General features: G+C 34.7%; 1 protein-coding gene and 1 pseudogene across 1 annotated transcript; one reads left to right on the forward strand and one right to left on the reverse strand.

Annotated features, from left to right (window-relative positions):
* Positions 1–17250: 17250 nt before the first annotated feature.
* On the forward strand, positions 17251–18207 carry LOC130850385 (olfactory receptor 1038-like; annotated as a pseudogene).
* Positions 18208–21584: 3377 nt separating this feature from the next.
* On the reverse strand, positions 21585–22574 carry LOC130850087 (olfactory receptor 5AL1-like). Its single transcript, XM_057729426.1, is given in 1 exon segment — positions 21585–22574. A coding segment is annotated over 1 exon segment (990 nt).
* Positions 22575–23221: the final 647 nt, after the last annotated feature.

A 23221-nucleotide genomic window follows, 5' to 3' on the forward strand; every position in this document is an offset into this window, starting at 1 on the left:
ACTCCCAACAGAGCTGTGAGAGTTTCCCTTTATTCTGAACTAACATTTATAATTACATATACTTTTCACTTTGTCAAGTTCATTCTTTAAAAATGGTGTTGTCTCCTTTATGCATATTAAATAGGTAAAGTGTATATTAATCATTAGTAAAATTTAAATTTAAATTTTACTAACGATTAAATAAATATACACAAAGCAAGAAACTTTTAAAATAAGTAGCTTGGCATTGTTAGGGGTCAAACTGCCAAAGAGTTTCTCTGAGATTCATTTATTGCTCAACAAAAATTTATGCGTCTCCAGCTTATGTCAGGAACTACAGATAAAATGGCTAAAAAAAAAACCTCAATGTAGTTATTTTTTTCTTTTCTTTTTTCTAAATTCCTAAATAATTTATGTGAGGTTTTTTTATTTTCTTTACCTAGTTTTTGGTACTTAATTCCTAATGCACCTCTTTTCAGTCTTTCTTGCTTAAATGCAAAGGAGGATGTGGCTGTGCACAAATAGTCCCCTGCCTGTGCCTTCATTTATACTCCTTTAGTTTTTTTTTTTAAATAAATAACTTTATTTCTATCACCAAGTAGCCTAATACAAGTCCTAGCCAATTCACTGAGATCATTTTTAAAATATCTTTTTTTTTAAACTCTTTATTGGAATATATTTACTTTACACTCTTGTACCCGTCTTTGAGGTGCACCAAAGTAAATCAGCTGTATCTACACATATATACCCATATCCCCTCCCTCCCACAACTCCCCCAACCATCCCCATCCTGGCCCTCCAAGTCATCTCCCATGAAGTTGATCTCCTTCTGTTATACAGCAACTTCCCACTAGCTATCTATTTTACAGCTGGTAGTGTAAATATGTCTATGCTACTCTCTCACCTCATCCCAACTTCCCCTTCTCACCTCATCCCAACTTCCCCTTCGCCCCTCACCCCAGCCCCATGTCCTCAAGTCCATTCTCTACTTCTGTATCTCCACTCTTGCCTGTCACTGAGTTCATCAGTACCATTTCTTCAGATTCCATATATATGTGTTTGTTTTTCTGTTTCTGGCTTACTTCACTCTGTATGACAGACTCTAGGTCTATCCACCTCATGACACATAGTTCAATTTCATTCCTTTTTATGGCTGAGTAATATTCCATTGTATATATGTGCCACATCTTCTTTATCCATTCCTCTGTTGATAGGCATTTAGGTTGTTTCCATGTACTGGCTATTGTAAATAGTGCTGCAATGAACGTTATGCTACATGTTTCTTTTTGGATCATGGTTTTCTCTGGGTATATGCTCAGTAGTGGGATTACTGGATCATATGGTAGTTCTATTTTTAGTTTTTGAAGGAACCTCCAAATTATTTTCCATAGTGGCTGTACCAGCTTACAATCCCACCAACAGTGCAGAAGAGTTCCCTTACACTTTCTTCTCAAGTGCACATGGAACATTCTCCAGGATAGATCATGTCTTGGGTCACAAATCAAACCTTGGCAAATTCAAAAAAATTGAAATTGTATCAAGCATTTTTCTCTGACCACAATGCCATGAGACTAGATATAAATTACAGGAAAAAAACTGCAAAAAATACAACCACATGAAGGCTAAAAAATATGCTATTAAACAACCAAGAAATCACTAAAGAAATCAAAGAGGAAATCAAAAAATACATAGAAACAAATGACAATGAAAACACAATGACCCAGAACTTATGGGATGCAGCAAAAGCAGTCCTAAGAGGGAAGTTTATAGCAATACAGTCCTACCTCAAGAAACAAGAAAAATATCAAATAAACAACCTAACCTTACACCTAAAACAACTAGAGAAAGAAGAACAAAAATATCCCAAAGTGAGCGGAAGGAAAGAAATCATAAAGATCAGAGCAGAAAGAAATGAAGGAAACAATAGCAAAGAGCAATAAAACTAAAAGCTGGTTCTTTGAGAAGATTAGCAAAATTGATAAACCATTAGCCAAACTTATCAGGAAAAAAAGGGAGAAGATGCAAATCAACAGAATTAGAAATGAAAAAGGAGAAGTAACACCAGACACCACAGAAATACAAAAGATCATGAGAGACTACTAAAAGCAACTCTATGCCAATAAATTGGATAACTTGGAAGAAATGGATACATTCTTAGAAAAGTACAATCTTCCAAAACTGAACCAGGAAGAAACAGAACATATTAACAGACCAATCACAAGTACAGAAATTGAAACTGTGATTAAAATTTCCCAACACACAAAAGCCCAGGGCCAGATGGATTCACAGGCAAATTCTATCAAAAATTTAGAGAAGAGCTAACACCTATCCTTCTCAAACCCTTCCAAATTATAGAAGAAGGAGGAACACTCCCAAACTCATTCTATGAGGCCACCGTCACCCTGATACTAAAACCAGGCAAAGATGTCACAAAAAAAGAAAATTACAGGCCAATATCACTGATGAATATAGATGAAAAATCCTCAACAAAATATTAGCTACCAGAATCCAACAGCACATTAAAAAGATCATCCACCATGATCAAGTGGGGTTTATCCCTGGGATGGAAGGATTCTTCAATATATGCAAATCAATCAATGTGATACACCATATTAACAAATTGAAGGATAAAAACCATATGATAATCTCAATAGCACAGAAAAAGCTTTTGACAAAATTCAACATCCATTTATGATAAAAACTCTCCAGAAAATGGGCATAGAAGGAAATTACATCAACATAATAAAAGCCATATATGACAAACCAAGAGCCAACATCGTCCTACATGGTGAAAAACTTAAAGCATTCCCTCTAAGAACAGGAACAAGGCAGGGGTGTCCACTCTCACCATAATTATTCAACATAGTTTTGGAAGTTTTAGCCCCAGCAATCAGGGAAGAAAATGAAATAAAAGGAATCTAAATTGGAAAAGAAGAAGTAAAATTGTCACTTTTTGCAAATGACATGATATTATACATAGAAAAACCTAAGGACTCTACCAGAAATCTCCTTTAGTTTTTATTTAAACACACATACATGCAATTATTATTTCCCTGATACTTTTAAGCTGCACATTTGATTTACTCCTTAAAGCAAGTTTGTTTTTCACAGAGTGACTTAGTTTGATATCTTTTAGTATAATGTTTGCATTGTGATGAGATATGGGTCCTGTCCAATTTCTAGAAAACGATCAAACTGTAGTCATAAGCTGTCATATTTTGGTTCATAATTTCTATCCCAAGAAACATTAGGCAATACTTTGTCCAATTATTGCAACTCACAGACCACCACCTACATCCAAACGGTGCACACATGGTATATGACATCTTATATTGCTATATGTATATTGTATATTTGCTATTTCAATCCTATTTCCATTTGAGTTGGACATTACCTATCTGACTCTTTCAGATTTCTTCATCCAGGGAAGGATTAAACTCATTGGTGTCCTTTAGTGCATTCTAGCAGGGCCTTCTGGCCATAGAATATCAAAAATTTGAATTGTGAAAAAAGTAGTAGTGGCATTGACTTTGAAAAAAATCTAATCCGTGATTCTATTTCCAAAATATTTGGTATTGGTTAATATGCAGTATCTCTCCACAAAATTTACAAATTCCCAAGTGCCTATTGCTTGCCCATATTATATAATGTTGATATAAAAGAAATTAGGTTAACATTTCCATTTTAGTCAGGCTGCAAAAATTCAGAATTTCTGGGATAGTTAAGAAAATGCCATTTTTTTGGTAGCTGCCATTATTCACCTGCTTATTTTAATTAAGTAATTGCTGATCATTAAGTAAAGAAACTGAAGTTAGAGTTTGCTTGTGTCAATGATAAAACTGTCTCTCTGGATTTTATTACAAAACTCTTCACTGAAAACAGAACTCCCTACTGTAATTGCTAAAAGTGGGTTTACTTGCTAATCAGCTTCAAGGGGCCTTATTAAAATGATGTTTCTTGGCTTTTTCATGGGGATATATTAACAGAAATCAGTTTCAACAAACAAAGTTTCAACTCAAGATTAATGAATTTGCAGTTTGAGTGTGTTGAAATAACAATGTAATTCCTTAGGGATGGCTCTGTTCTCTGCCTTGAAGCACCTTCCTTTGGGAGAGGAGACTGCAGGTGGGAAGAGAAGAGGCTTTTGAGCAGGATGTTGGTTTGCACTCAGGCTCTTCTATTATCTCTGCATGTACACTAGGGAAGGTCATAAACTCTGAGCCTCAATTAAGAAATAAAAACACTACTTACAGCACCAGGCAATTTTGAGGAGTAAAGCTTTGATGGATGTTAAATTACTTCACAAACTGCAAATTGATGCTGCTGTGCTGATTACGAGTAGCATGAGAATGATAACAATGGTAACAGAGTCTAAGATGTATTGAGTGCTCATTACAGGCCAGGAAAGGTGCTCAAAAAGTCTACATGAATTATATGATTATTCCTTATAAAACACTATGATGTAGAAAAATGTTCCCACATGTTGGAGAAGAGAAACTCAAATAATTTAAATAATTGGTCTCAAGTTACAGCTGATTAATTTGTTAGCTAGAATCAAGAATCAAGGTATAACTGCAGAATGGTTATATATTTCAAAATTAAGGTAATGCAAAATTCTCAAGAATGTATTATTATAGTGTCCCTTTCAGTATGTGTAACAAAAATCTTGGATACTTGTGTTATTTGTAGTAATAGTATGATAGATATATAGGTAGAGAGATAAATACATACATACATACATACATATAACATTTTATATATGTATATATCAAAGAAATTATTTTTCTCCCTGCAAATTAAGAACCCCACTCTAGAATCCCTTGATAACACCAACATAACCCAGAGAACAATAAACTATGAAAGTACATCTCTAAATTCTCTTATTTTTGAGGTACACACACACCATCTATATGTAATTTTTCATTTTGAATTCCATTTATTTTTCTATTATCTTTTCTACATAGCAGTCTCTTTCAAATTTACTGCATGCTTTTCCACCATGTTAAGCCACTATCTTGTTCCGGGGAACTCGCTGAAGTGTCTTTGATTATATCAATCTGTGTGTAAGGCATTTCTATTGCTTCTATTACAGGATTTAGTCCAGACTCATGAATAGGAATGATGGTGCTCTGTGTGTCCATGGCCCTGAGTGTCTTTCTAACATCTCCTGCTTTTCCCCTCCTTGTCTGCCATAAAGCTTCTCTCCTTCATTGACTCTGGCTGTACTTCCTGTGCTTGCACTCTCTGGGTCACTGAAATGCTTTTCCACAGTGTTTCCTTTCTGCAAAAATGTCTCGTTCCTTCTCATCTTCTGAGTACAAGCTCAAAACTTAACATTGTGGTAGAAGTTTTACTAAATTAACTCAATCTTCTCCTTATATGACCCCCAAAAGTGCAGGGTGGGTGTTCATTGATCATTTCTTGGTAAACTCTGCATCTTCCTGTTTCAGTTATATTTTTCATATGATATTATACAGGTATTTTCCACATATTTCTCTCTCATTGAGCTACCTGAGAGGAGAGATGCTAACAGAGTCATAACTTGAACTCCAGTGACTTACATAGAGTGGCAACTCAGGTTATTCTTTTTAGTAAATAGTGGACTAATTCAAATGAAACCTAAAAGAAAAGCAGCAAACTATTGGGATATTATTTTCTTTTGTGCCTTTTTTATTTGAATATTTTTAATGTATGTCTTAGTTCAATACACATATAAATAATAGATCTCAAACTATTGTAAAGAGATTTCCTCCACAGTAGCTTTTACATTTCTAATAATAGGGGTGTCATTTAGGGGAAAATTTTTATTGTTCAGATTACTGATTTCCTTGGGTTTTGCTGATCACATTATTTGTAAATTATGTTTTTGTTTCTTCCTTTTAACAATCATAACTGTTAGGTCTTGAGGGAGGATGAACAAGTTTCTGGAAATCAGTTTGGTTAGTAAGACAGCAAGTTTCAAAGATCTTTTTAATCCAGAATGCTTATTAAAGGCTTTATAATTGCCTTTTAACCAAGAACTATATTTAATGCACTGTTTGGAATTAAGACCAATACTCTCTGGTCTAAAAACCAAATTGTCCTTGCCTTTGTCTACATGTATTGTATCCTCCTTCTACATCTTAGTTCTAAACTCTTCATTAGTCACGTTCAGAGGTGTCAACTTCAAAAGACAACTTCTCACTCATTTAGAAAACATTTTGAAGATTTTATTTATGTATATGTAATATATATAAATATATATATATAATTTTCCTGTGTGAAGATTTGCTGGCCTCTATGATAATAACTTTAATAGAGATGTACTAATATTTCAAAGCCCAAACTGATACAACTACTTACAAATTTTTAATTCTTTTTAATCTTTTTACTAAGGATACTAGTTATATAATCAATGTTTTACTATGGAAATTTTCAAGTCTAAACAAAATTAGAAGATTTGATATAGTAATTCCCATAATAAAATGGCCAGCTTCAACGTGTCCATTCATGGTCAGATATGTGTCATCCATATCTCTTATCCCATCTACTAACTCCCAAAGTTATTTTGAAGTAAATCTCAGACTTCACACCATTTCATTTATTGATGTTCTCCAGGCATAGACCACCAGGAACAAGCCTCTAGTCAAGGTGGTGTTACTGTTGCTTGTTTCAACAAGGGAAATTGCATACCTGGGAAACAGGGGCATTTCAGCAAGAGGTCTTAGGGACTGGACTTCTATGAGATTTCAGCCTGTGAGGTTATTTACGGTAGGGTTCAAGGAAGCATGGTTGCCCTCCTCATTGGGTGCTTTGTGATAGAGGCAGCATTTTTATGATCTGGTGTGTTAATGGTTCTTATTCAGAAAGTGGGCACATTGGAAGAGGGCTAAAGTTTTAATTGGTAAAGAAGCAACCGTCTCTTGTATCAGCCCGGTGAGTAGGGTGTTTGATCATTTTTGTGGTTTAGGCAGTACTATTGATTTCACCAGTGCTCTCACATCATTATAGAGTGGTCCTGCCTTTGTCTCACTTCATGGCCATCACCATGTAAACTCTTCTCATATCTGTGTTCTGTGAGATTATTGATATTCTGTAGCAGAATGCTACAACTTGGCTTTTAGTACCAGACCAGATTCCTGCTGACAGTTGTCAAGAGATGCTTTATCCTTCCTCACATCCACACAGTTTTCATTTCAAATATATAATTTTGACCATATGAATAAAATGTAAAGAGTTCATATTTTAAATAGATAGTAAAGATCCACGCATATGACAAAGCATTTCCCCACTTCCAAGAATAATAATTTTGGCCTTTCTTTCTTTCTTGCTTGGCTGTTTTGGGTCTTCATTGCTGCATGTGGGCTTCTCTCATATTGTGGAAAGGGGGGCTACTCTTCACTGCAGTGTGCAGGCTTCTCATTGCGGTAGCATCTCTTGTTGTGCAGCACAGGCTCTAGGTGCATGGGCTTCAGTAGTTGTGGCCCACAAGTTCAGTAGTTGTGGCACATGGGCCCTAGAGCACAGGATCAGTAGTTGTGAGGCACGAGCCTTGTTTCTTGACGGCATGTGGGATCTTCCTGCACCAGGGATCGAACCCGTGTCCCCTGCGCATTCTTAACCACTGTGCCACCAGGGAAGTCCCTTGCCCATTCTTTAAGTACTGGCTTAAGTGTTTCATTTTCCCAAAAGTCTTAGAATGCACCCACCCTTGCTTAAATATATAAGGTAATCATTTTTACCAACAAATTCCCACCAAATTTAACTATTAAGAATAAATGGAATTAACTGCAATGGAGTTAGAGAATTATTGATCAGATTCCTGAGAATCAAACCATATAGTTTAAATTAAGAGACAGGTATATGTAAAATAGATAACTAATAAGAAACTGCTGTATAGCACAGGGAACTCTGGTATATTTAAAATAGATGTATATAAAATAGATAACTAATAAGAAACTACACTGTGGAGCTGAAGTGAAGTATCTAAGATAGAGAAATAAATTTGAGATTCATTAATAATTGAAGTTCTGGGTGTAAGAAAAAATCTATAATAAAGTGAAGAACTAAAAGAAATAACAGCAGACAATTAGAGGCCAAAACTGAAATCAGTGAAGTAGGAGAAAAACAAAGAAAATATGATCCTTGCCAAAATCCCAATGACATTTTTTACAGTCCTAAAATTCATATGGAACTACAAAAGACCCTGTACAGCAAAAGCAATCCAAATTCAAAAGAATGAAATTAGACCCTTTTCTTATACCATACGCAGAAATAAATTCAAAATGAGTTAATGATTTAAACATAAGGCCTGGAACTATAAAATTCCTTGAGGAAAACACAGGGAAAAATCTTTATGGCATTGGGTTTAGCAATGTTTTTTTTTTGCATATGACACCGAAAGCACAAGCAATAAAATCAAAATTAGACAAGTGGTGCTACATCAAACTAAAAAGCTTAGCTCCTATACGGCAAGGGGAAAAATCAAGAGAGTAAAAAGCAACCAAAAAGGGGGGGGGGGATATTTGCCAACCATATAGCTAATAAAGATGTAATGTCTGGGAATTCCCTGGAGCTTCAATGGTTAGGACTCTGTGCTTTCACTTCCTAGGGCGTGGGTTCAATCCCTGGTCAGGGAACTAAGATCTGGCAAGTTGTGTGGTGTGACAAAAAGGAAAAAAAAAATATATGTATATATATATATATATATAATATATAAATATATATATATACATATATATATTTATTGTCCAAAATATGTAAGGGACTCCCACAACTCAATAGCAACAAAACACAACAGAACAAATAATGCAATTAAAAAATGGGCTAAGGACTTGAATAGGCATTTCTCTAAAGAGGACTGTAAATGACCAACATGTATGTGAAAATACAGTCAACATTGCTAATCATCAGGGAAAGACAAATCACAACCACAATTTGATTATCACCTCATACCAGTTAGGATGGCTATTATTTTTTTTTTTAAGGAAGGAAAGAAAGAAAGAAAGAAGAGAAAGAAAGAAGGAAAGAAGGAAAAGGATGCACATTGGTGAGGCTCTCTCCATGTGTTGGTGGAGAAATTGGAATCCATGTACACAGTTGGTGGGAATATAAAATGATTTAGCCTCTATAGTAGACATTATGGAGTTTACTTGATTTTAAAAATAGACCTACTATATGATTCAGCAATCCCATTTCAATATATATATATATAGAAATCATGATCTAAAAGAGATTATCTGTACCCCATGTTCCTTGCAGTATTATTCACAATAACCAATATATGGAAACAATCTAAAAGTCTAACACTGGATGAATGGTTAAAGAAAATGTGGTATATACATGCAATGAAATGTGATTCAGCCTTAAAAAGGAAAGGAATTCTACCAAATGTGACAACATGGATAAACCTGAAGGATATTATAAGTAAAATAAGCCAATCACAGAAGGACAAACAATGCATTATTCCACTTATGTGACAAGTCTAAAACAGTCACAGAAACAGAGCAGAATGGTGATTTCCAGGGCTGGGAGGAGGGGTGAATAGGGGTTGTTTAATGGAAAGAAAGTGTCAGCTATATAAGATGAACAGCTCTAAAGACCTTCTGTACAATACTTTTTCTATAGTTAACAATATTTTATTGTGCAGTGAAAAATTTAAGAGGCTAGATCTCATGTTAAATGTTTTTACTACAATTAAAAAAAGAAACAAAACAAGAAAATCATGGTATTGTAAATGACAAGTGAGATGAAGGACATTTTCAAATTTCAGAGGAAATCCAACTAAGAGTTGACAAATATTTATTGTATTTACCAATAACATATGATAGTCAGATAAGCTAGAAAGGACTGGAGTCAGTGGTGTAGGAAAAAGCTGGATGGAAAAGACAAAAGGTTATGAGAACTTGGAAGCAGTAGACAATTTCTCCAAGAATTTTGGCTACTGCTATGAGTAATGTTTTACACACACACACATTTTGAAATTGGTTTGAAAATGGTTTTCTAGTTTGAAATTTGTGGGAAAAAAAAACTGAATCTTGCCATTAATAATAACACATTTCCTTTATTGTGCAGATTTACCAAGATAGAGGCTGACACTGTGGTAGAAGCAGTTCTGTTTTTCAGGCAGTTTTTTGGAGTAATTATCTGGATTTTTTATGTTCTGATTTGTCTTACTTTAAAAAAAAACTTTTATTGAGATATATTTGACAATACAATAAACTTCATGTATTTGAAGTGTACAATTTGATTTTTTTCTTATTATTAATGTATACACTGCAATCCCAATCTGTCTTACTTTTTAAACCAAATATCTTTTGAATATTAACTATTTATAGAGTTTATTGAGTACTTTACATACATTGTCATTCAATATTCACTAAAACATAAAAGATGTTCTATTTTTACTCGATTTTACAATTGAGGAAATTGAGACTTAAAAAGAATTTGGACATTGCCCAAATTCTCATAAGTTACTCAGAATTTAAATGCTGGTTTTATTCTTTCACAAAACTTGAATTCTTATTGAAATGAATCAAGGTTTACAATCTCTTTATGTTTTTGGCCATAGTATAGCCTACTTTTGCCTCCACGGAAACTGTCTGATTGGTATACTTGAAGTATAGTTCCTTCAGGGAATACAGATACTTAAAAATAAACTCCTCAATATAATTTGTCCAGCTCATCATACTCTGAGAGAAACAGGTAAGAAAATATTACAGTTTTCAGATATCTCTAGAGGTTTGAGTTTAGACTCAAGGGGATCTAAGAACTATTAAATCACTGAAACAACTTCAGAATGAGTGCATTGAGAGCCAGGACCAGGGCTCAGCAGGTGAGCTACAGGAAGTTTGTGTAGGATGTGAATCTCCAACTCTTCACCCAGAACGTAGCTTCCCATTAGAAACCTCTCTCCTTGGTGAGCTGTGGTATTAAATGGAATCGTAATACCTCTAACATCCTAACTGTGTTTCTTACTTTCAAACTCTCTGCTTTTCAGTCATTTCTACAGGATATCTGCTTGTACTTAAATACTTTATCAATCTTGACCTCTCTCTCTGACCTTATAGTGAGTTAATCAGATAACTTTCTAGAATTACCCTCCCTGCTGCAGTGGTACCCACAAAAGAAAACTGTTTCTTTTGGCTGATGGATTAGAAATACAAGAGCAGATGAGGTTTTCCTTCTAAAATTCTCTTATGAGGGTGGGTCACCAAGAATGGATCTACACTTAAGTGTTGGTAACAGTGTTTTTAAAATCCATTTTTGGTCCTTGGAAACACAAAACATAAGGTAAAAATTACCATCTTAAATAAAGAATGGATACTCACCTTAATTTTTGCAATCTGAAGTGAAATAGATATCTACTGGTACTTCATTTCTCTAATATTCCTTCTCAAAATAATTTTTTGGCCTCAAACATGGCTCCAAATAATCAAATTCAAGCCAGGGCTTCAAGCTTTCTTTTTCATGCTATGTCATGTCATTTGTATGTGTTTTGGGGTACATGGAAAGAACACGTGATGGCTGAAGTAGGGGTCATGTCTGCTCCTCTGCTGTGCACTGCTGGTGCACGTGCCTCTGCAGGCTGGATGGTAAGTTCCCATAAAGAAATCAAGCTTGGTGTTGCAGTGGAATGAAGGATGCTGCCTTGGAAAAGCCACTGTAGACCCTGAGAAAGCCAGAACAGAGCATGATAACACTAGATAGTGAGCAAATCAGGAAATGTCTTGATTAATAAAGCAGATAATAGGAGAGAGGAGGTTTCCCAATGACCATTCTTTCCTATGATTAAACACTTTTTGTGTAAAGCATTTCTGTGCAAAAGTAACAGATTTTTACAGCTGAAACTATTTCTTAGGTTATTTCATGTTACTTCCTTTTATTTTACTTCTCTGAAATATGCACACACACAGATTAGAATTTTATTCATGTAATCATAAGTTTCTATAGATTCTATAAATTATAGTAGTAAAATACTTCTGTTTGGATTATAATTACAATTATTCTTAATATAAAGTTATTAAAATAACCTATATATTTCCAATTCTGATGAATGATGATTAAACATAAATTTAACTTTTGTTTGAAGTTTGTCTTATTGAGATGAGAATGTCTTGCTGAAAGGAATTATCTAAATACCTAAATTATTTAGAACTCTGAATATTTTAATACCTTGGAGCAAGGGACCATACAATTTTCAGATGAGTGAGAAATATTTTCATTTGTAAAGTGGGAGAAAGGTGGATTTTGAGAGGGACAGAAACAAGAACCAAAATCACAGGTCCTTTCTTAAGCAAATAACTTTCAAAAAGGAACAGATATGGAAATGGAAGGCTGGAAAATTAATTTTCTTAAACTTACTCATCTTCATAAACCTTGGTGAGACCTTTCATATGAAGAAAACTAGGCATACTCCACCTTGAATTCGGCCAGCATGATGGAGTCATGTACTCAAACTAATTCAGACATGGGTTAGGGGAACACAATGAAAAAAAATAAATAAATAACTTGGAAAGCATAGGTGAGTGCTGCTTATCATCTAACCATTGAATGTGTTCTTTGGTCTATTGATTCTCAAACATGGCTCTACTTTCAAACCAACTAGGGAGCTTTAAAGGTATTGATGCCTCCATGATACCCAGATGTTCTGATTAAATTGGTAGTGGTTACCTGGGTATTGGGATATTAAAAACTACATAGGTGATTTCACCATGCAGTAAAATTTGAGGCAAAGCTCACTCTAGGAATGATGGAATAAAGTGAGAAACATGATGCTTTAAAAAAAAATTGCGGGGGGGTAAAATGTGCCAATGATTTTAAGGATTTCCTCTCAAAATTGACAGAGTATGGAAATGACTGCATAAATGGTGAGACTTTGGGGCAGTAATCACTTCAAAACAACCTATAGAAACTAGAGTCTATGAAGACACATGGCATTTGAAAAATTAAGGGAATTGGTAAAATAATAAAATAATCTAGAGAGTTGTAAGATAGGTGTAAAATCATAAATGCTGTACTTTATGAGGATTTGAACAGGTTTTCATAGGTAATTTTGTTTTCATGTGATTTTTAAGTTTATTGAATTTGGAATCCCAATTCCACCTTGTTATGCAACACTGCTATGAACTTTATTTTTTCTACCATTAATTTGTTGCTTCAGTATTCCACTTAATAGTAAATATCCAGCATCATTAATGTTCTCATTGATACATTTACCTTCTCACATGGTTCCCTCTGATTTGGCTTTACATGTTTGTGCTTTGGAGCCACCACAAATGAAGTTATAAAAAAGAAATTTAAAGAAACTCTAATGTACAGATGGCCTTTGTTATTTTAATTAAAATAGTATGACATCTTATAAATAAATCTCTTCCTTTAACACCACTTGTCAGTGAAGGTGGTCTGTTTCATGTTCATATTGTATGGCAGTATTCTTATTATTCTCAGCTAGGGTTCAAATCATGACTTCACAGTTGGACTTGGTATAAAAGATTTTGTGAGAAAAATCTGAGTAGGTTCAAGCCCCATATGTAATTAAGAGAACTCAACTCTGAATATTCTTGAATGAAGATGTTATTTACCAGGAAGGACAGCATGGCATAGTAACATTTTAGAAGCTTGGTCTCCTATGATTTTACTTTGGCTAAATTACAGCTTTCGTGTGTGTCTTCTCTAAGCTTTAAAAATTAGGTTCATGCTGCTCCTGGATAGCTTCCTCCACAAGAGGGCAGACAGCAGTATCAAGCACTATCAGCAGTATTTTGTCTTGTGGAACTGAAAACCACAGCCACAGAAAGATAGAGAAAATGAAAAAGCAGAGGACTTTGTACCAGATGAAGGGACAGCATAAAATCCCAGAAAAACAACTAAAGGAAGAGGAGATAGGCACCCTTCCAGGAAAAGAATTCAGAATAATGATGGTGAAGATGATCCAGGACTTTGAAAAAAGACTGCATGTAAAGGTCGAAAAGTTTACCAAAGACCTAGAAGAATTAAAGAGCAAACAAACAGAGATATGCAACACAATAACTGAAATGAAAAACACACTAGGAGGAGCCAATAGCAGATTAACTGAGGCAGAAGGGCGAATAAGTGACCTGGAAGACAGAATGGTGAAAATCACTGATGCAGAAAAGAATATGGAAAAAAAAATGAAAAGAACTGAAGACAGCCTAAGATACCTCTGGGACAATGTTAAATGCACCAACATTCGCATTATAGGGGTCCCAGAAGAAGAGAGAGAGAAAGGACCCAAGAGAATATTGGAAGAGATTACACTTGAAAACTTCGCTAACATGGGAAAGGAAATAGCTAGCCAAGTCCAGGAAGTGTAGAGAATCCCAGGCAGAAGAAACCCAAGGAGAAACATACCAGGACATATAGTAGTCAAACTGACAAAAATTAAAGACAGAGAAATGTTACTGAAAACAACAAGGGAAAAATGACAAATAACATACAAGGGAGCTCCCATAAGGGTAACAGCTGATTTCTCAGCAAAAACTCTGCAAGCCAGAAGGGAGTGGCACAATATATTTAAAGTGATGAAAGGGAAGAACCTACAGCCAAAAATACTCTACCCAGCAAGGATATCATTCAGATTCGACAGAGAAATCAAAAGCTTTACAGACAAGCAACATCTAAGAGAATTCAGCACCACTAAACCAGCCCTACAACAAATGTTAAAGGAACTTCTCTAAGCAGGAAATGTGAGAGAAGAAACGGACCTACAGAAACAAAAACAAAACAATTAAGAAAATGGTAATAAGAACATACATCTCGATAATTACCTTGAATATAAATGGACACAATTCACCAATCAAAAGACACAGACTGGCTGAATGGATACAAAAATAAGACCCATCTATATGCTGTCTCCAAGAGACCCACTTCAGATCTAGGGACACATACAGAGTGAAAGTGAGGGGATGGAAAAAGATATTCCATGCAAATGAAAATCAAAAGAAAGCTGGAGTAGCAATACTCACATCAGATAAAATAGACTTTAAAATAAAAAATATTACAAGAGACAAGAAAGGACATTACATAAAGATCAAGGGATCCATCAAAGAAGAGGAGATAATAATTATAAATATGCATACACCCAATATAGGAGCACCTCAATACATAAGGCAAATGGTAACAACGATGCAAGAGGAAATGCAAGGCAGAAGTAGAGACACAGGTGTAGAGAACAAACACATGGACACCAAGTGGGGAAAGAGGGGAGGGTTGGGGGGAATGAATTGGGAGACTGGGATAACAAATTGTGCACTCTAAATATATGCTGTTTATTGTCTGTTAACTGTATCTCAATAAAAGTTCTTAAAAACACAAATAAATAAAAATTAGGTTCATGCTAGAGAATAACGGACATGTCTGCCAGGATTGTTGCACATTGAGCAGCATGGCTTGATGATTAGGAATAAGTGCTCTGCAGTCAAACACACCCAGTCACATCCAAATGATACCATCTACCCTCTGTGACCATAGCCTTAAACCTGTATTTTTTCCATTGCTAATCAGGGATGATGGGATAGAACTTTCCACATAGCATGTTAGCAAGAGACTATACCATAGGTGAATTCATGTCTTGCAGTAGGTAGAGTATATGATAAATACAGTCCTCAAATGCAACAGATAAATAATAATAGCAATAAATAAAGTTTGAACTATGAAAGATTTATACATGATACCCTCTAAAGTCTCCTTTCTGTGTTAATATTTTATTGTTCCACTATATAGAAAATAAAGACAGGAGCAAAAATTAAATCCAAATAGGCTAACATTGGACTTAAAGAAACTAGTTCTCATTTTCAGATCTGGCAGAAATAAAAATAATTGCAATTATCTGAAGCATTCATCAAGAAGTCCTAAAATGACCCATTTTTGTTCTTTTTTTATGGCTGAATAATGTTCGATTGTATATACGGATGGAGGTGATGGGAGGGAGATCCAGGAGGGAGGAGATACATGAATACATATAGGTGTTCCACTTCATTGTACAGCAGAAACTAACACAACATTGTAAAGCAACTTTACCCCAATTAAAAAAAGAAAAAAAAGAGCTCATATATATTCCCCAAATACTTATATATGTTTCCATAAATCTTTGTTTACAACTGATTATTTCTTTAAGATATGTTACTAAAAGTGAAACTTACTAGAGTAAGTACTTTGGATATTTTAAGTTCTTGAAATATATTGACATATATTTTTGGGGAAAAGATGTTTATTTACATGTAGTTTAGAATAAATTATTTAATAGACTACTTAATTAATGTTATATTTGGGATGTAAACGTCAATATGTTGTAAATTTTTAAATTGGAAAATAATCCTAAATCTCTTTAATTTTTATGCAAATAAAATTGTGTGTTTTCCTATATGTCTGGTTAATTTCCTTTTAGCATCCATAGCATCAAATACTTATTTTTTTTAGTGGACATCCATCATTTTATTTATTTATTGACTCTTCAATAATATCAGATTTATTAGCTATCATATATATATATACACATATTTACACTACCAACTGTAAAATAGATAGCTAGTGGGAAGTTGCTGTGTAACAAAGGGAAATCAACTCGATGATGGGTGATGCCTTAGAGGGCCAGGACAGGGAGGATGGGAGGGAGTTGCGGGAGGGAGGGGATATGGGGGTATATGTATAAATACAGCTGATGAACTTTGGTGTAACTCAAAAGCTGGTACAAGAGTGTAAAGCAATTATATTCCTATATGGAGCTTAAAAAATACTTATTTTATATAAGTGAGGGAGGGGATACGGGAAAGTGTGTAAGTCATACTAGATCATTTTGATATTTTTTGAAGCTGTGGGAACATACACAAAATGGGAAAACAGGAATATAAATGCACGTTCATTTCTGAATCATGTATTTTATGCTGCCATATTTACATGTGCATTGGAAATTTAGTGGCACCAAAAACACAGGGATATTATTGTTAATTGTCTCAAGTGCTTCTTTTCAAATATGATTGAACTTTTAATCAGCATCTTCCCATATTTTCTAAAATCACAAAGCAAATAAGTAATGCTTCTTTGTAAAGCAAAGTAATGGTTAAGAAACAACTCTGAGAGTAAAAGACTCCTTATCCTGGGTCAGTAATGGCATGTTATTGGAGAGCTAAAGCATACCTTTTGCCCACAAGATGACATGATTCAAGGTTAGACAATACTAAGGATCACCTTCCCCAGCACTGGCAGAGGCTATGAAAGGTATAATTTTTATTCTGCAATTGACAGCAAAATATGCAAAATCCATTGGAATAAATGGCTGAAGTTAATAGTACTTTTGTCACTGAATTTATTCTCAAGGGAATTACCGGCTGGCCAGAGTGTCAGTCCATGCCTTATGGTGTTTCTGTTCATCTATCTGGTCACAGTGCTGGGCAACCTTGGGTTGATTATCTTAATCAGAATGGATGCTCGACTTCACCTGCCTATGTACTATTTCCTCAGTCACCTGGCCTTTGTTGACCTTTGCTACTCCTCTGCTATCACACCAAAGGTAATAGTGAGTTTTGTTGTGGAACACAACACCATTCCTTTCCATGCTTGTGCAACACAACTGGACTATTCTCTCACCTTCATGATCACAGAGTGCTTCCTCTTAGCTTCCATGGCCTATGATTGCTACGCAGTCATCTGCAGTCCCCTGCATTATGCCACACTGATGTCAAAAAGAGTCTGCATTCACTTAGTGGCAGTTCCATACATATACAGCTTTCTGGTTGCCCTATTCCATACCATTATCACCTTCCATCTAACTTACTGTGGCCCCAATGTCATTAACCATTTCTACTGTGATGACCTCCCTCTCTTGGCCCTGTCTTCTCAGACACACGCAGAAAGGAAATTCTGATCTTCGCCTTTGCTGGTTTTTATATGATCTCTTCCTCTTCCATTGTCCTCACCTCCTACCTCTTCATCATTGCCGCCATCCTAATGATCTGCTCTCCCCAGGGGCGATGCAAGGCCATATCTACCTGTGGCTCCCACATGATGGCTGTTACTATTTTCTATGGCACGTTGATCTTTATGTACCTGCAGCCCAAATCAAACCACTCCCTGGACACAGACAAAACGGCCTCTGTGTTTTACACAGTGATAGTTCCCATGTTGAACCCACTAATCTACAGTCTGAGAAACAAAGAGGTGAAAGATGCCTCCCAGAGAGCCTTGGAAAAAGGGTGTGAAACTATACAGATGTTGAAATTAAGAAAATAATGATAACACTTTATTAAATACAAGAAGAGAAATAAATCAAGCTTTCTCTTTTTGACATTGCTTATAATTTTTTACCAATCAACTGAAAATGTGATTGTGCCTTTAACAGATCAGGATACTTTCTACAAGGACCCAGGCCAATTCTGGGAAGTCAGTTTGATTCAGAGTCCTGTTCAGGCCATTACAGCCTTCAAAGACCATGAAATTATCTTCAAATACAAACACAAATGCACTCTCAAACACACATATGTGTATCCCAAGCAAAGGCAGCAGCATCTTTTTATTAGAACTCGGGCCTGTGGAACCAAGACTGCCCTAAGATTGAATTCTACCCTCTTCCTTTATTAGCTGTGCAACCTGGGACAATCAACCTGAACTCTGTGTGACTCTCTTTCCAACTTTACAAAATAATGAGACCCAACTGATTGGTTCATTTTGAAGACTAAGCAGGTTAATATTTATGAAATGCTTAGAACAATACTCTGTAATATTAAGTGCTATGTAAGTGCTTCTTGTATAAATGCTTGTTATATGTAAGTAAAAATTAATTCATTGAGCTCTCAAGAGCTTATCAGTCTTTAAGTAAGAAGAACAAAGCCTGGCTAAGTTTCTACTACCTGCCAGGAACTTAATCAACTAGTTCTACTTAATCCTATAAATCAAATCTAAGGAATGTGTAGGGTTTCACATTCCTTAGATCTGGAATCTAAGGTATCTTCTGGGCCTCAATTATTTATAAATTTTCTAAGGTCACATAACTAATAATACAAACATCCTAAATGCAAATTCAAGTCTATCTGAAGTTTGTTTTCTTAATGCTATGGATGTTAAGAAAAAATGGTATTATAATATAGATTATTCTTAAATTTGTCATTATCAGATTTTTAAATATAATTGGAAGAACATGGTTTATAAGAAATCATATTTTATAAATGTGTAAATTCAATATACTTGCATATTTGTTCAAATTGAAATAACTTTAGGTTACAATGCTATTTATTCCATCACCCTTATAATATAATGGCATGAAAAATAGTTATTCTAAATGCTTTTATTATTTTGACATTTCATAAAAAGTAATTGCACTACTGATTTAATATTATATTATTATACCATTTTGGAAGGAGATTGTGATAATTGCAGTCATTATGCAAAATACAGTTTGAGGTTTGTAATACAAAGTGTTTATTTCCTCTTCTGCACTTAATTTGTGAGTTAACCCATGTATGTTGCCATGAGGTGCTTTTCGAACCTTGTGAGTTGAATGAATTCTCAGATTTTTAGAGCACGTTTGACAGAGAAACATGGTGCTTCTATTCACTGCACCTGTTCTATTCTTGTGAGTGTATATTTATATGGACAGATACCCACACGTATTCTCTTGTATCACATACAAGACACATAGGAGCATCATAGGAAGTCTCTTTTCACAGGTAAAGAAATTCAAACCTATATAATTTTAATGCCTCACCTGAGGAACACTGCTCTTCTGGAGTTTCCCTTTCTCTTTGTGCTTCATAAAATTATTTACAACAGCAATATTTAAACACTAATTGAACTTTTTGTGTCTACACAACTTTAATACCTTACCATTAGCAATCATTTCTTAAGGTAATCCTTACTTTTCTAGGGAAATGAACTATGAAATTAATGTCACTGAAAGGTAAAGAAACGATAGCGGCAGAAGGGCCTCTGCCCCAGATGTGGTGACTTTTCCCTTACTTTTCCAGAGTATAGAAGCCACATGAAGTTTCATTTGTTGTGCCAGATTAAGGCTCACATATCTTTCAAATTATTTTTTTATTAAATACATAATTTAAATGTAGTTTTTGGATGAGAATTTTGTGAATCGCCATTCATTCTTTAAAAAATTTGTGTTGTGTAACTATCCTTGGAACTAAAAGATAGTCATTAAAAAACTAAGCTTTAACAAAGTTATAGTCAGATCTTATTTTTTTCCTCAGTTATTAGCTACATGAACACTAATAAATTACACAAATTGTTTTGAATTTCATTTTTAAAATACCCATCTCCATAGGGTGTTATAAAAATTAACTGAGACTGTCCATTTAAAGATTTCACATAGCATCAGACACACAGAAAAACATTCAATAGATGTTAGCTCTATTTTTACTTTGAAAAGTTTGGAACTAAGTAAATTCATAATTTATTAAGACAATCTTTACTAAATCTAACAAAAGTAGCTTATTTTTTTTGGTTCAAGAAAAAAAAAAATGTTTATCTTAATAGCAGGAATGGAAGAACCAAAAAAAAAAAAAATTCAGTTCAAAATATACAGGCACAAAAATAAATTTAAAAGAATTAAATTGCTTTAAAGATTGCAATAAAATAATTTGTTAGCTTTTATATTTTCACTTTGTTGATTTTAAAATAAAGCATATCATGTTGGCAAATTTTTCTAAAAAGGCTATTACCTGAAACCAAATAAAGAAGATTATTTATGCAATAACAATGCCATAAGTAATGTTACTAGTTAAGTATAATAGTCAACATTTATGAAGTGCTTGCTGTGTGCTTTATATTTATATTTATAAATCACACAGTGCCTTTATATTTATAATCTTATATAATCTTCACAATCAGTCCAAGAGAAAAATACTATTACTGTTTTTGCAGATGAAGAAACCAAGATACAGAAATGTGGAATACTTTATGCAAGATAACAGCTATTACTTAGAAAAGCTAAAATTGTTAGCCAAACTGTGTGAAGGAAGAGTCCATGGTCCTAATCACATTTTATATAGAACAGTTAATGAATTATAATGGTGGGAAATGGCTCCAATGAACTAAACTGATAAGGTACAGGTGTCATCAAGTGCTCAATGTCAAGGTAGCTCTGCTGGTGCTATCCTGTCAGCTGAATGCAGGAAGAGGAGTGTTAGGAAGATTACCCAGAGTGTTAAAACCAAAAATCCTTGCTATTAAGCTTTGTCTTATTTCAGGATTATGTATGCAGCAAACTTAAAATACAAGATATCAAATGTTGATCTGTTTTAATATGACCCATATGACATGGAATTCAGATAAAGCCCCTGTGCTTAATATTCTGTTTGTTTAATTGTAAAGATATTTGGTCAAACAAGATTAAGATTTGTCTGTCTGTCTCTCTGCCTGTCTGTCTCTCTCTGTGTCTCTGTCTCTATTGCTCTCTCTCCTTTTACAATTAAACAACTCAAAATTTACAAAATGTCTTTCATGTGGAAATCACTGAGGATGAAAGACTGGTGAGACATATTCTGAGTGAATGTGAGCACTGGAAGTGAGGAATTTGGTTGCATCATTTACCAGCATTGTGACTCCAGATAAGCCACATCTCCAAGTCTTCTGATCCCTCCCTGTCCAATGATTTTTTCCAGTTATTTGATAGCCAAATGAGACTTTTCTATAATTCTTTTCAGTGCATTTTTTACTTCCTGATTTCTCAAGCTATAGATCAATGGATTTAGCATGGGAATCACTACCACATAAAACACCGAAGCAAATTTATCTGTTTTCAGTGAATGGCTTGACTTGGGCAGTAGGTACATAAAAATGATTGTCGCATAAAATATGGTGATGGAGGTCAGGTGAGAAACACAGGTAGAGAAGGCTTTCTGTCTTCCTTCAGCAGAATGGATCCTCAGGATGGCAAAGAGGATGAAGATATAAGAAATTATCACGATCAGTAGAGAGCAAAGGGTATTGAACCCAGCAATGATTAACAGCATCAGCTCTTTGACTTGAGTGTCAGAGCAGGCCAGAGCCACCAAGGGAACGTCATCACAGTAGAAGTGGTTGACCCTATTGGAGCCACAGAAAGACAAGTGGAATGTTGCCACCGTCTGTGCGAGACCCACGATGAATCCATAAACATACGTGCTCGCAATTATCTGACTGCAGAGCTTTTTACGCATGAGAATGACATAGAGTAAAGGGCTGCAGATGGCAACGTACCTGTCATAGGCCATGATTGAGAGCAAGTACTGTTCACAGACTACGAAGGTGATGAAGCAGCACACCTGGATGGCACATGCATAAAACGTTACACTTTTCACTTCACACAGAAAATTCACCAAGGTGTTTGGGGTGACAGATGAAGTAAAAGAAAAATCAATAAAAGCCAGATGGCTGAGAAAAAAATACATGGGTGTGTGAAGCTGTGGACTGACTTGTATTAGCACAATCAAACCAAGATTGCCCACGACACTAGCTAAATAGATGACCAGGAAGAAAGCAAAGAGAATGGCTTGAAGCTCTGGATTATCTGTGAGGCCCAAGAGGATAAACTCTGACACTGCTGAATAATTGCCTTTTGCCATGGTAGAGATGTAAATGTTTTTTTACAATAAAATCCCCAGAGCACACATTCTAAGTATTCTTGTCTCCCTTGGTAATAATCAAGCAGAAGTTAGGAGCTGGTTCTAACCCAGTCTGATCTTATGTTGAACGCAGTCCGAGGAGACTCTTCATGTAAATTCTGGTTTCAGAACAAAGTGATTTGTTCTATACAGAAATTCCAAAGCACAAAATTCTGTGGGGTTTTCTAAAGATAGAAAGAAGGCATTTTATTTAAAATCTTTTATATTTGAAAAATCTATCTCATTTATTTTTAATAAAGGAAAGTAAAGATTGACCATTATTTGAGCACAAATATTTTTTCCCCAAAATTATTGAAATACTTTAAACAAACTTATACTAATTCTTTGAAAATTTTTAATTAACAGGAAATAATAAATTTTAAAAATTGATCCAGAAGAGGTAATATGAAAGGTAATGTTAAATTCTGATAATCTCTATACCAAATATTCAGGTTAATTTTTATTTACTTCATTCTCTTATTATGATTTCTAGTTTTCTTTAAATTATTACATAATATTTGTGAATTAAAGGGAGAAAAAACCCTTAGAAATGTGGATAGTCTTGCTTTTTTGAAATATGCATGACATGATTAAAAATACATTAAAATGATTCAGAAAGCACATTTGTCATGTATTTTCTAACATCCAAAGACAAA

This window comes from Hippopotamus amphibius, chromosome 3, assembly GCF_030028045.1.
Source record: "Hippopotamus amphibius kiboko isolate mHipAmp2 chromosome 3, mHipAmp2.hap2, whole genome shotgun sequence".
Classification (NCBI taxonomy): Eukaryota; Metazoa; Chordata; class Mammalia; order Artiodactyla; family Hippopotamidae; genus Hippopotamus; species Hippopotamus amphibius.